Source organism: Lytechinus variegatus, chromosome 3 (genome assembly GCF_018143015.1).
Source record: "Lytechinus variegatus isolate NC3 chromosome 3, Lvar_3.0, whole genome shotgun sequence".
NCBI classification, from domain to species: Eukaryota; Metazoa; Echinodermata; class Echinoidea; order Temnopleuroida; family Toxopneustidae; genus Lytechinus; species Lytechinus variegatus.
The window spans coordinates 5406958-5423022 of record NC_054742.1 but is presented as its reverse complement, the minus strand read 5'-3'; the positions used below and the strand labels follow the sequence as shown (position 1 = coordinate 5423022).

Genomic DNA, 16065 nt, shown 5'->3' with positions numbered 1-16065 from the left:
TGTTGGAACATTTCATTTCATTTCATTTATTTCCACATAATTAAAATATGTACAAAGCAATATACAAATACATTTAAAAATAGGTGTGGACCAAATGAAAGCTCAACAGGCTTGTTTGGATGGCCCAATATAACATTCATAAGTACACATAGTACGTAATACATAAAACATAATACATACATAATCATAAAAATACATCCATATAGCATAAGACAGGACAGGAAAGAAGGAGGAAAGAAACAGAGAGGGAGAGGCTATGATAATATGTCAAGAGAAAGGGGGTTGCTCAGTGTAAAGTAAGTGTCGTTTGTAATTAAAGTTGAAAAGTTTACATGTCTTTGCTGTCTGAAGTTTAACAGGTAGATTGTTCCACAGTATAGGGCCCTGATAAAAAATGGTTGATTTGGCTAGCTCAGTTCGACACAGAGGAGGATGAAATTTGCATCTATTTCGTGTATTATGAGAATGAATGGATCGATTCAATATAAAATAATTTAAAAGGGATGGTGGCATACTGCCATGATAACAGTTATTCATGAAAGAACCAGTTTGTAAAGAAATAATACTATGGATTGAAAGAATATTCATTTTGGAAAATAGAGGGGAAGAAGGATGTAAATGATGAGAATGAGTTATAACTCTTAGTGCCCTTTTCTGTAGACGAAATATACGATTGAGATTATATTTTGATGAGAAGCCCCACACTGTGGAACAATAACTTAAATGAGAAGATATTAAAGAATGATACAATAATTTGAGAATATTTCTGGGCAAAAATGACAATTTCCTAAGAATTCCGATATTTCTAGATATGGTACCACATAGATGACTTATATGATTATTCCAAGACAACTTATCATCAATAATAACACCTAAGAACTTAGTACTTGACACTCTATCAATAATACGATGATTATAATGTATATTTGGGATATTATTACTAATTTTACGTGTACCAAATATTACATAGTTAGTTTTATCTACATTTAAAATCAGTTTATTGGCACACATCCATTGATGTAATTTTATTAATTGGGTGTTCATGGTATTGATAAGTTGAGTTGGATCAGGATTAGAAAGAAAAATACTGGTGTCGTCTGCAAATAATATGTAATTTAATAAGGTTGAACATTTTGGCAAGTCGTTTATATAAATCAAAAACAGAAGGGGACCAAGTATAGAGCCCTGGGGCACTCCACATCTTACTGTATTATATTTTGATTCCATACCATCTATAACTGTATATTGTTGTCGTTCATTCAAATAACTTCGAAACCAGTTTAAAACAATACCTCTGATCCCATAGTAATGCAATTTATGAAATAAAATTGAGTGATCTATAATGTCAAAAGCTTTCGACAAATCAATAAAAACTGTTAATGTATATTCTTTCCTTTCTATTGCTTGCGTAATTTTATGAATCAATTCCAATATTGCAGAAGATGTGGAGTGCCCACATCTAAAACCAAACTGAGTACAGAAAAGAACTTGGAGTTTATCAAAAAAAGAAACAACTCTATTATACATACATCTTTCTAGTATTTTAGCAAATATTGAGAGTACAGAGATTGGTCTATAATTATTAAGTTCACTCGTATCACCTTTTTTGTAAATTGGTGTTACTCTGGCTATTTTCATTAAGTCAGGATATTTGCCAGTAGATATACTACAGTTAAAAATATGACTAAGATTTTCACAAATGACTGGTAAACGAATTATTTTCTTGACAACTTTGATACCTATAGAATCATGACCAGAACTTGTATTGCTTTTCATTTTTAAAACTATATCAATTATTTCACTTGGTTTTATTGGTTTGAGATATAACGATTCCAAATTGGGGTCATCTAGATAAGAAGCAAAATTAGTATTAGAATTGTTAATGTGTTGATAAGACAATTTAGTACCAATTGTAGCAAAAAAATCATTAAAGGCATTTGCAATTGTTTTTTTATTAGTTACAATTTCACCATTCAGTTTTACAGAATTAATACTTGAAGATGAGCTTTTGTTTTTTCCCAAAATTGTATTAATACATTGCCAAGTCTTTCTTGTGTTGTCTTTGAAATCATTGAATTTCTTGACATAAAAATTACTCTTAGCTTGTCTAAGCTTTAAGGTTACATAATTTCTGAATCTTTTATATGCTTTCTCACGATACTGTGTAGGATATTGTAAAAACTTTTTATAAAGTTCTGATTTTTTCTGGCAGAGCTTTTTTAAATCGTGCGTCATCCATACTTTTTTATTACATATCTTTTTCTGTTGATGTTCTTTTTTCATAAAGCATTTATTATATAAATTGGTAAAATTTGTGAGAAATGAATTGTACGAACTATTAACATCATCAGTTAAACTAAATGACAGATTTTGAACTTCACTGTAAAACATATTAATTGTGTCATCATTGATACAGCGTACAGTATAAATAGAATCATGTGGCACACTTAATAGCGAACCAGTAATTGCAAAAACAGGTAAATGGTCGCTTATATCAGATATGAGAATACCAGCATTGATAAATAAATCTGAGTTAACAAAAATATTATCCAACAAAGTGGCAGATGAAGTTGTAACACGAGTTGGTGCACCAATAAGCGGCTGAAAAGAATAACTAAGCATCAAATCGAAAAAAGCATCGATTTTAATATTTTGTGAAACTTTTAACATATCTAAGTTGAAATCACCCATAATGTAGCACTCATAATTATTCATCATATTGTTTTGAAAAACATTTGTGAAATCTTCTATTCAAGGATAACTTTGGTGTGCCATTATTAATCATGTCATGTAGGAATGAATCTGAAAACGTATTTCCACGGTATTAAAAGACATATGACAAGTATCATAGAATTGTTCATCATTAATATTATTAAAAGGAAAAATTTTACTTAAGCACATATTACATAAAAAGTTATTGTTTGTTACATCATGTATGAAGCTAAGCAAATCCTGTTTCAAATTATAAATGTTTTCTATAATGCTACAAATTGAACATTTTACCCAATGATTATCAAGATTCACTGGAGAGGAATCACAGTTAATTACTGACAGAGACATGTACGAGTAAAGTTTTTAAACAAGCCAAGTATTAGGAGAGAGGAAAGACAGAAAAGAAGAACTTGAGAAAAGAGAGGAAATGAAGAAAGATACAACATTATAAAAATCATATCACAACAAATAAAATCCATCTTTGTTAAAAATACATGGAAGTGTGAAAAAAGTTCAGAGTCTGTTCAATAGCAGTCGACATATAGGAGTTCACCAGGGTACAAACAAATAATGCATTTCCCATGTGTATGATTCAGTTGGAAGTATATGATTCATGCATGTATTTCCTTTTCATTTGTTTACATTCAGTTTGATATGTTTATAGTTTATTCAAGTCTTCTTCGCAGGTAATCAGCTTCGTCATGGTCTTCCCTCCTTGGGCTGGTAGCAGGGCGATGATACGGCCATCTGATGACCAACACTGTACAACTTTTCTGTGTTCACGCGTTTTCTTCAACAATTTTTGATTTCTTGCAGTAAGATCTTCTACGATGATGACTCCCGATCCCTTCAAGAGTTTTCTTTTTTGCAGAATTTCTTTCCTTTTCCTATAGGAAGTCAATTTGACGATAATTGGGCGTGGTGGCAATGGATTGTCTGAGGACTGGGACCTTAATCTCCCTGTTCGATGCGATCTATCGATGTCTTTGCTTATGTCAATATGTACTCCTAGTTTAGACTGGCAAATGTCAGACACAACAGTGTCAGTATTTTCACCATTTGTTTCATTTTTCCCTAGGATCCTGATACATGACCTACGAGAATATTGTTCCAGATTGTTAATACTTCGATCAAGCATTTCGATTTTGGATTTTTGTGTTGTGTTGATTTTTGTTAGATTCTGAATTTCTCTATTCTTCTTATCCATATCTGTTTGCAGATCATAGATGGAGCTCTGCATTTTGTCCAAGCGCTCAATTAACTCTGACATTTTTTTATCAACAGCTCTACTGACAGCGGAATCAAGAATCGTAAGGAACTCTTCATTCTGTAAGAGGTCTTTAATCACTTGGCATGTTACAGCTGCAGTTTGTCTAGTGTTCATTGAGCTTGAAGATGGAGATGGACCAGCCATTATTCAGAATAAAAAGCCTAAGCTTATTATATTGGAATGCGATTAAGTAGGCTTTCACTCTCAACTGTTCAGTACAATATAAGGTGAACAATGGTTGTTACATGCAGTAGTCAAATTCAAATGTAGGAAAGTGCAATGAACTTGAAGGTCACCTTCAGTGTTTATAAACAAGAAGAAGAGTTCTAGATCACTGGAACATCACTGTATCATATACATGGGACTGTAGATCAAATTCAGACACACAGAAACTTCCACATCAACATGATTTTTCCTGGCTTATACTCCAATAATAAAGAAGAATTGTTCACATTGTTAATCAAAGTCAATCTTACAAAGGTAATACTCACAGTCCATGTGTATATGGTAAATCAATTCCAAGATTTGGTCGAGAAAAGGGGAAAACTCCAGCAGGATTCAACACAACACAACATAAACATCAGTTTATTGCTTTGCACAATTTGGAATGGAGCATCATTAATCTTCTGCCTGAAATATATCTGTCCCATAAAAATATTAATGGCACTCTCGATGGGTATAACATTGAAATTACACAATTTACATTGTTTATATCATTACCCCCATTAACTGCAATTCAATTACTACAACTGGATAATATTTTATGGTCCAATAATCACAAAGATATGAGTATTTTTTCATTATGTATCAGAAACCTCTCCATTCATATTTTGTATCAAGAAGTATGTGTAGTCAGGTTAATCTAACAAGATTTGTTATCGATTCAAGTGGTAAAAGTTATATCTTTAACATTCAGCGACAGGTGCAAATCTGCAAGGATTTTCTATTCTTCAGGACCCGAGGATGAGCTATCCCTCTTGATAGATATTGCATATTTACACCAGTGACAGAGTGTAAATAGACATAATTTGCACCACTTGAATAGGTAACAAATCTTGTTAGCTAAACCTTGACTATAACACATGGCAATATTGGACTTTACAACTAGGCCTTTAAGGTACTGAGGGAATACGTCATCCTCCAAAGATGTCGTAGCGGGTGTTCCGCAAGGAACAGTTCTCAAACCATTGATGTTCCTGGCATAAATCAACATGCCTGACAAGTTAAAATGTCAGACTAGGATGTTTGCAGATGACTGCTTGTTGTATACCCCAGTTGCAAATGAGGACGACATCTGCAACTTGCAAGGCGATCTACAGTCTCTGGAAAAATGGCAAAGTACATGGAAAATGAGCTTCTACCCTTCAAAGTGCAAGGATTTGGCAGTGTCGAAGAGGATCTCAGGAACTATACTTTTTGTGGACAGGTGTAAGAAATGACCTCATCCCATTCATATTAGGGGGTTCAGCTGGACAATAAATCATCATGGAGGGAAAAAGTGGATAAAACAGCTAACAAAGTCCACAAAACCTACTAAGGAGAAATTTATGGTTTTGTACAAGGGACGTCATAGTTATAGCCTATAAATCATTAGTCAGACCAGTTTTTAGAGTATGCCCCTTGTGCATGGGATCCACATAAAGTCGATCAAGTTAAAGCTCTAGAACGGGTTCAATGCAAGGATGCCAGTTTTTGCTGTGGAGATTATAGCCGTGAAAGTAGCGTCAGTGGAATGTTTACTGACAATGTTTAAAATCCAGAATAATATTGTTGATATAAACAAAAGGGAATATATGAACGTGATTTCGACAAGGGATACCAGGAACGATAGTGGTACCCGTATAGAAATACCCTTGCCAGAAACTTACAAAAATTCATTCTTTCCAAAAAATAACTAGAGCTTGGAACTCATTGGATCCCAATATAAAAAAAAAGTATCTGTAGACTTTTAGAGCAACACTCTGACCCACACGTGAGCAGCATGCTGGTGATTTGCAGTCTACTGCCCTGCCAGAGTAAACTTCAGAAGGTTCAGGATATAAATAATAATACTTTGATTGAGAGGTTTCCTGATGAATGCTGAAAGAAGGCTCAAATCTCTGTGTTCAATGGACCATATCATATAAAGCCAGTTGTATAAAATAGATGCTTGTTTACGATTTTAAAATTGTTTACAATGTGATTTGGTAATTTTCATATCATTTAGGGTGCCATTAGTATTATTGTGGGACACGCTGTACAATATAGTTGATCTTTCAGGAAATCGTTGTCTACAGTGTAATTCTGTCCATTTGATATTATTATTAAGGGTCTGCTCTAAGGTCTGAGGTCCATATATGTATCAACTGGTCAATATTCAAATACATGTACACAGATTTCATTTTCACTCTGTTAAAGTAGTGGAGCGATGTAAAAACCATTTCCATTTTGTTGTAATGACATTTCATTTATTTCTTACTAAACATATGGGAAAGCTGCTTGCATACATGTATGACATCACACTCACAAATAAAAAAAAAATCCTAATAATTCTTTTAATCTTTGATGGATTTTTGCTCAAACTGTCACCAATATTTATACTATTTTTTCTGCATATTTGTACAATAAACTGATTTGTCCAGGTGAACTTCCCCTTTATAAGTCATTCTTAAATTTCAATAATATTATTAAACGAAGACATTTGACAGGTTAGATATCAGATTTATTGATGATCGGCAAAGTATTTTGTTCAAAATGCAATACTTATGTTACGCAATTCATGAAATGCATTTGACAAATTCGTAGAAATGCCAAAATGATTTTAAAAGGAAGTAAAACTATGTCATTCCTCAATTCATTTCTTTGAATAGAGTTAAGCTTTCGATCCTAGCAGAATCTTCTTCGGAGGCAAAATGACAAACATACAAACATATAAATATGTTTGTCATTTTGCCTCCGAAGAAGATTCTGCTAGGATCGAAAGCTTAGGCCCCTTTTTGACTCTCTATTTTACTCCATTGGCTCTTCTTTTAGATAAGCAGTTTTCAGCAGCTTCTTTTGCCTTTGATTAGAGTTATCAAAGATCAGATATGGCATTATGGATAGTTTTAGACATGCAATTAATTTCCTTTTCAATTTCAGATACTATTTACCAAGTGACTTTTTTAATCCTTTCCTCAAATTGTTTTTACTCACTCATGCATTAATGACGAATTATTTAAGTTATACCAGATTAAAGAGACTCAGTAAGCTTTAAAATAGGTCAGTTTGTCATATTCTCTTTTTTTCTGTAACACATTGTATGTGTAAACAGGGCAAATGCCATCGAAATATGGTAATCTTTCACAATTATTGTTTTACATCAAATGAAATTTACCAAATATACAAACCTGTAACTATATTTATCTAAAAGAGTGTTTGCAGCTACACAGTCATCAACAAATGAAGGTATGAGATACTCTGGGGACGAATGCTTATCTCCATCTGCTAATATCCTATAAAGAAGAAAATAAAATATGCCAAAATGCTGTCATGTATCAATAGCATTTAGTATTTGGAATCAAGGTGAACTTGACATTGATTCACTACAATTTTCAATGCTTTTTTTTTCACCTGATAACATGGTGGTGTTACCATTATTTGTGCATTACCATTTTTTGCACATGGTCACATACATTTTAAGTCTAAAGATCTGAAAATACCAAACAGAAAAAGCGACCTAAAAATACCCAGTTTATTGTCTTTAAAAGCTTTGTCCCACTGCACTTATGGATGCAGAGAGGATGAAAAACAAAAAAAAATCTTGGCACCTGCTGAATAATGTTATTTGCATACATTGTGTACTCTTTGCATACATGTTTCATACGCTATATATCCATCAAGCATCCGTCCACTGTGATTCATCGTTTGCCCATTTTGTTCATTGTCTGGAGCGGATGAAAATAGATGGAGTAACCCAGAAAGTTTGCTTGTCCTATGTATCCGTTTTGAATATGTTTTGTGTTCGTCTGCCAGTAGGACCAGGCCTTAAGATAAAAGTTTAAATTTGGGAAAATATTGGCATAACATCAAAGCAAGTGGAATACCTCTGGCAGTCTTCACTTGTCCAACCTAACAAATTATATTCTCTGATATGCTGTCGAAGTGTTTGCTACATCTTTCATCACAAATTCAACAACCTGCGAAAATGTCAGACCCCACAATTCATTAAAAATTATGTACGTAAAAATATCAGCAGTTACAGTACTTAAGCCTTTTATTTGGCAAAATGCTCCAACATCTAGCAAAGTACTTTTTAATACCATTGAGACATTATGTATGTAAAAATATCAGCACTTAAAGTACTCGTACTTAAGCCTTTCATTTGGCAAAATGCTCAAACATCAAGCAAAGTACTTTTTGAGACATCATAAAGCCTTATCATTCATTTCTGTGCAGCATGATTGACTATAAACTGCTTACAAACCAGGTAGGGGGATGATGTATATTTAAACCAAAGGACATGGCCATTTGAGATGTATTGAGGACGGGGGGGGGGGGGGGGTTAAGCCCACACCCCCTTCCGATCTCAGTTGTCGTTCACACTTGCGCCAATATTTAGCATGCCCATTCTTCACCACTTAAACTAGAACTATGTATTATTAGAAGCCAGTATAAAGAAAATATCCTGAAAAAATCTTTTTTTTTATCAGGAATATGCAAATTTATCCATGAAAAGCATTTGCATATTTAACACCCACTTTCACTTCATATTTTCTTCTCTTTTTCCAGATGTCACCTTTTTTAATCTAATTCAAAGGTTTCCTCAAAGAAAAAGTGCATAAGCCAATTTTTTTCTTATGGATTTCTTTGTTTTTAGAATTTTTCATGTATTTCTGTGTTTTTTCATCTTTTGGTTTTCATTCTTTTTTTCAATGGAAATTAATTACAGACCATTTACCTAAATTAAACCCTTAATTAAGCAGACCAAATAGAATAAAAAATAATCACCCTTTAATCTCCTATAGACTTTGTATACAAAGTATGAAATAATAATAAAAGTAGAAATAATGATCAATACATCATAAATTTGGGCTAAAAACACAATTTGCATAGGATTTGTACATAAATTCACGTTTTTTAGCAAATTCTGGTCTGATAATGTTGCAAAATGTTGTAACTGCATATCCAGGCCTTGCAGATTTGGTCTCAAAAGTTACCAGGCTTGAAAGTAAAAGTCGGCGAACGACGTGGTCTTAAAATTTTGCACAGCAGATTAACTACATATAGTATCGTGAAAAAATGTTGAGGGGGGAGGATCCTGCCTCCATCCCCCCCCCCCCGGCCTTTCAGGATTAAGCAGAAAAAATTCTGGCAGTATTGAATTGAATATGGGCCCTGGTCCTCACTGCCTGTATATTATGGTAACAATGCTCAATAGCCCATCAAAATCAAAGATTCCATGCAAGTTACCATAATAATAACATTTATACAATCGGGGACCCAGAGGAAGAATTCAAATGACAATCATATTACTCACTTGATAACATTAGTATCTGATGGATCAAGTCGACTTGTAACTTTCCCTCCACCACTCTGTAAAATTCAGGAGTAAAATTCTGTTAGTCAACAAACTTTCGGTAAATGGCAAAAAGCTCACTTTTCGTGTTTTTATACATTATACAGTGTACATACTTTTTAATTTTCGATTTTGATAAGTCCATTGTCAGAAATCCTTATCCAGAAGATATAAGGGGTGAAGACAAGGTCAGGGAAAGGTCAAAAGCTCAACAAACTTTCATTGGTAGCCAAAATACACTAAAAGCAGTTAGAATTTTAGAAGTCTTATTTATCATGGGTTCTTTATTTTGAAAAGTCTATCTCAGAGACATTTATATAAAGGGGTCAAATGTGCCTATGTAGGAATAAAATAGATAAACAGATAGTAGACATTGATACATTCAGTGTGGTATCATGGTATTGCAGGAATAACTTGAAACAACTTTGACAACCCTTATGCCCTTGAAATCTTATCATCTTCATGATGTGAAAGTGCAACCAGCTCTTTCCGTCTTTTTTTTAATTTAGGAATTCAATTCATTTTTTCAATTTACTAGTCTTTGATATGTAAAGAAGTATTTCCTTCATTTGCTTTATTATAAAGAATATTTTCATTTAACAGAAATTGTAATGTATTGGGGTATATAACGGTAATACTATGTTAACAGAATAAACACATCTATTGATCAGTGCTCCCAGCTCCTAAGAAAGATGCCTAACAATTTATTTGGATTAACTTACGAATAAGATAATGAGGTTAGGATTGAGGTTGATATGATAAGTTGGGCTCTGATTGCTCCTTAATTAATCCTAATCTTTGGCGGTTTTACTATTTCTGACAGAGAGGCAACATCGCGCAGGCATGCTCATTGTAGTTTTGAGTGTCCATTATGCTGATTTCATATATTGTGACCATTACACGATCTCTGGAGCCAAGAATGACTACACATTTCTGGTGCTGTGCTGTTCTGAGCTTCTCATTGGGGCCCTTTTGCATTTTGTATAGTCAAAGTTATGGATTTAGTGCATACTTTTGGTAAATTACATTTATTTTTCAGTAAAAATGCAAGCCTTCACAATTTCTGGGGGCAGCCACCCCCCCCCCCCCCCCTGAATCAAGAATGACAAAAGAACAAAAACAAAATCAGCATCTATGCACATCACTATCAAAAGAATTGGTATTAAGTTTAGCTCTTCATGTGTTACGTTCGCATTATTGCACATCCGTAGGCGTGTTTCGTTCGCAGTTTTGCACAACCACACATTTTCCATAGACGTCCCCTGTCCCATTGTTCTTCGAACAATCGAATGCCATGAAGAGTTAGTTTCATGTTGTATGCTCTGGAAAAAACAAACTTGATAAAATAGTTCAAGCCGTGTTAATGACAGCACATAATCAGAAATGTGTAGTAGTACTTCTTGGCTCCAGAGATCGAGTAATGGTCATCACATCAGCATGATGATGGACATTGATGACCATTCATTCAGTGAATCTTGTTACATCATCATGTGTGGCAAAATAAGGGTGGCAATTTTGGCTTATTTTCTCTTTTTCTATTGGACAAATGCTTGATTTTCTTACACTGTCAGTTTTCATTACAGCTACTTGGCTCTTATGTAAATTTAATTCTTTAAATTATTTTTTAATTAAAAATAGAGATTGAAAAATGAAAATTTTCTTACCATATTACTTTCCACCAATAGAGAGTGTACACAAAAATATGCCTAAAATTCAAGTTTTTGAGCGCTCTGGTGAATACAAAAATTATTCCCAAGTTACTAATGAAAAATAAATTGCAACTGTATCAAAATTAGTAATTTTGGTCACACAAGTGATATCTTAATGATTTTTAAAAGTGTGTGCTATGTTTAGTATTGGAATACCATGGTCCTACAGGTAGATTCCCTACAGGCAAGATGGTTACAGTGACCCAGTGCCCATGACTGACTACAATGAGCATGCCTGCACAATGTTGCCTCTTTGTCAGAAATAACATTACTGTCGCACATTAGAACTAGAGATGCTTGGCAGGTCGCGCGGCCGAGCACATGCATCCCCCGAACCCACCGCGTCATCTGTTATTGCGATATAGCTCACTCAGAAATTAGACAAATAAATACAATTGTCATGGCGACAATGACCCTGCCCACATTTTGCCTGTGGGTACCAAATTTGAAGAAAATAATATGACCTAGCAACATGACTCTGCAGAACCTAAAATATTGTCCAGTATCACCTGTTGGGGAATACAATTATAGAGTAATCTGGATATATTTTATAAACCTAACCCTAAGACCCCCCACCATGAGAGGCATCTTTAATAGCTTCACCTTCTAATATTGCTTCTGTGTGCCAACTGTTATGACAAACTGGAAAAAAAGCAGAAGCTACAGGTTTAGCCAAATTTTACACAAAATATGGTCACCAAGGCAACCAAGTCTCCACCCACTCGACATCATTAGGCGGCTTAGCTTTACCATAATGGAGCTTCATGCCACATTTGAAGATCGGAGAAGAAATGCAGCTGGTAGAGGGCTCACAAGGACATCTCTATTTCCACAGAAACTTGTTACCATAGCAACGAAGCCTCCGCCCACACCAAAATCAATAGGCGGCTTTGCTTAATGGACCTTCATGCCACATTTGGTGATGGTCGGAGAAGAAATGCAGCTGGTAGAGCGCTCACATGGACATCTCTGCTATTTCCACAAAAACTCGTTACCATGGCAATGTCTCCGCTATACCATACTCCACCCTCATGCCAAATTTGAAGACAATCGGATAAAAAATGCAGCTGTTAGAGCGCTCCCAAGGAAATCTCTGCTGCGGCACGACGAGGCTGTTAACCGTGAACTCGATCTGATATTCCGAGTGATAAAGGTGGGATTTTATGGGGGGAAATATAAAATTCATGCAACATCATGATCTTTAAAAACAACTAAAACTAATATATTCTTACTTTAAACAAAGTTTCACTTCTTTTCCTAGACCAAAAGCTTCAGTCTCTGTATTTTAGTTGTTCCGCTGTACCGCGTAGGCTCACTCACCAATACATGGACTGAAGAGCTTCGATCAGCAGATAAACTACATGTAGTATCGCATCTTCGATCCTTTCGTTGGTCAACGTAAGTTGCCATCTTGGATGACGTCATCATCCTTACAGACGTATTTACCAGTCGCTCACTCACACTTTTGCGAGGTTAGTACATGTATATGCTTTACAAACCTCCCACAACCAATGTGTTTACGCAATGGATTTTAGAGTTGTCGTAGCCGAAACCCATTGCGCTGCACACCAGGGGTTTTTCTGGTGAAAAGCATTCCATTTTCAATATTTAACATATTTTTTTAATTTAAAAAGGACACAAAAAAGAGCAAAATCGCTTACCTTATCCTGGAAAGTGGCTTCGCATGTCTCTTCCACGGAAATAAAATGAAGGTCGTTGGTGGCGCTAATACAATTCACATCCTTAATTCAGCTTGTCGATATTTTTACAACTAGATTCATGATTCATTGTATGCACAATTCCAATGATTGTTTGATAAAATAGAGAACCAATAAATGCAATAACTTTAACCCTCTTTCGCTCATTAGATGAAAATTTGAGAACTCGCAAGGTTGGTTTGTATTTTGTAAACGAGAAGAAAAATTAACGTTTAAATGACGCTTTTTGAGGGATATTCATCGTATTAGGAGGAATTGACTTCACAATGTTTGGTAAGTTTCGTACTTCATTCTGTATAAAGTCCTCTTATTAAATTTGCGGAAATTTATGGCATATGCCGTACCTTCAATTTTCCTGTGCACTGCGGCAGAGATGCGCCAAATGGGTGCCAGTCGCTATATATTGCGATTTGTGCTGCTGCTTTGCGCTTGTAATCTACGTGCGTGCACTCAGAACTTGTCGCTCGCATTGATTTGCCAGGATATCGAAAATTTTAATCGGAAAGTCTTGATAAAAGCACAACTCATTGAACGTAGAGGGCAGCAACACATGGCTGCCATTTTTTCATCTCCGGCAGAAGAATAAAAAAAATAAGGAATAAATCATCGGTAACATATATTTTCAATATTTCATTGGATTTGTATAGTATCAAAAGAAAGATTAACAAAAATAGTGGGCATTCGTTCAAGATGATATAATGCCATTTAAAATTTAAAAAAAATAAAAATCTATAAACCCAGTCACCCAAATTGGAAGAAATGATTACACATGTAGGCTCACACTAACGCACTACCACTCATTCAATGAAGAACATTCAAACAACATACTACCGTCACGTCGGTGAATGGGGAGGATAACAAAATGTCAGACATTGTTGAATAAATCCCCAGAAACAACGGTTATTCCTGTCTATTTATTCTTTTCCATGCTTCTATCAGTCTAAAAATTGGTGATTTAGAGCCAGACATAAAGTTCCTCACAAATAATTCGCTGCCAATTTCAAAACTTCCCATGCACGAGGGTCGAGCTCGGACCTCACACATATCGCATCCGCATGCGATGTTTTGAAATCGGCAGCAATTTATTTATATGTGTGAGGAGCTGCATGTTGGCTCTAAATCACCAATTTTGAGTCTGAAAGAAACATGAGAAGTGAAATTTGGGTAAAATAAGAATAAAATTAGTTTCGTTCTTAAAGATCGTGATGTTGCATGAATTTTATATCTTCTCCCATAAAATCCCATCTTTGTCACTTGGAATATCAGATTGAGTTCACAATCTCGAAGTTCGTGTAGGTGGAGCGTAGTGCAGAGGTGGTGAAGTGGAGTACTGGGGCCCGTTTCTCAACACCATCATAAATCTTGACTAACTCTAAGATAGTGAGCTACTTGTCCGCTAACCGTTTCACGAAGCCCTCTTTACCAAGATCGGGTACAACAACCTCACTAAATATTTATGACATCTCTGAACCAGTCATAACTATTTTAATTTCAACCTCTATGATTGATTACGTAAGATTATAATTTTAAAATTTCGAGGCACTTTTGCATGTCATAGTCTACCCACGTGAAAATAGTTATGACTGGTTCGGAGGTGTCATAAATATGTAGTGAGGTTGTCGTACCCGATCTTGGTAAAGAGGGCTTCGTGAAACATCACAAAACAAGTGGGATAATGCATTCAATGATAATTGTAAAGAAACTATAAAAACTGTTGGTAAAAGTACACTACAAAACCATTCATTTTGAAATAGTAAAATGATAAAGATTTTAACTTAAAGAGAAATTCCAGTAGTTGCAGTTAACACTGATTTCATGAGAAAGTCTGTAAAACAAGGCTTAATTGCAAGTATATCATCGAGGATCTAGATCTGGTACAGTTACATTAACTGGACTTTGTGAAATATTGAAATCTACGCTGAAAAATGTTCACACCGAAAATCCCCAACACAGATAAGCGCACGTGGGACAATGTATAATTATTGCTCAGGGCGTCGGGCCCGACGCCCTACCCGAATCCCGTGCTTATTTGCTGATTTCTCAGCAATTACACAATTTCTTCCAGAATCCTTTGGCACATGCGTTTTATTTATACAAACAGACACTTTAGTGGTCATTTCATTGGATTCTGTATGAACTCATTTTGATATCGTCACCAAAACTAGCATTTACCTTTAACACGCCAGGCCACCCATAACTCAACTCGTATTTGTTTTCTGACCCCTATTAGCAATTGGATAAATTCTATCTCTAATTTATGCATAATTTGTCAAATATCGTAAGTTTCGGTATCAATGATCATAAATGTTTCGTTAAACTATATTTTGATGACGTTTGGAGTCGTAAAAGACCTTATAATCATCATCATTTTACAAAGAAAACCTGTTATGGTTTACTTTCGTAAACTATGAAAATTTGATATCCCGGGGTACCCATCTCAACGTCCACAAATGATTTTTTGGTCATGAAATTAATTATTCATAATTTAATTATCTCTGCAATTGAATGATCCAGTCTTAATAGTCTATTTGAAAAGAATTATTTCCCAATTTATCACAATTATTTGCAAATTTGTCAAAATTTTTCTTATTGAAAATTATGCTATTTTGGACTCTAAGACTACGTCTCGTCACTTGTTCACTGCAACCATCCCAGAGATGCCAAGTTCAAAGACCAGCTATGCGTGAGATTTTCTGTGAATCTGAGTGAGATCACAGACATTGTGTACAATGTATATGGGGATAGGCTGTGATAGTTGCGTGAGACAGAGGTTTGAGGGGATGAACAAGGGTCCAAAATGCTCGAGTCTCACGCATAATGCGCGAGACTTGGTAGCTCTGCCATCCTGCCTGTGGAGAACAGGTAGGACTATGGTTTGCCAATGCTAAACATATCACACACTTTAAAAAATCATAAGATATCACTTGTGTGACCATTACTCATTTCGATACAGTTGCAATTTATTTTTCATTAAGTAACTTGGGAATAATTTTTGTATTCACCAGAGTGAATTTTGGGCATATTTTTGCATGCACCCTCTATTGGTGGAAAGTAATATGGTAAGAAAATTTTTCATTTTTCAATCTCTATTTTTAATTAAAAAATAATTTAGGGGCCTAA

General features: G+C 34.9%; 1 protein-coding gene across 4 annotated transcripts in view; it reads right to left on the bottom strand.

Moving 5' to 3' along the window:
- Window positions 1-16065, bottom strand: part of LOC121410062 (telomeric repeat-binding factor 2-interacting protein 1-like) — a 47220-nt gene that overhangs the window by 29782 nt on the left and 1373 nt on the right. For 3 of the 4 annotated variants that reach the window (XM_041601913.1, XM_041601914.1, XM_041601916.1), the window contains exons 2-3: window positions 9480-9535; window positions 7351-7455 (exon numbers count right to left, since the gene is read on the bottom strand). In XM_041601913.1, the coding sequence (XP_041457847.1) occupies window positions 7351-7455; window positions 9480-9535 (161 nt within the window). Of the gene's footprint in view, window positions 1-7350; window positions 7456-9479; window positions 9536-11977; window positions 11996-16065 lie in introns of those variants that run through there. The other variant, XM_041601915.1, reaches the window with a different exon arrangement.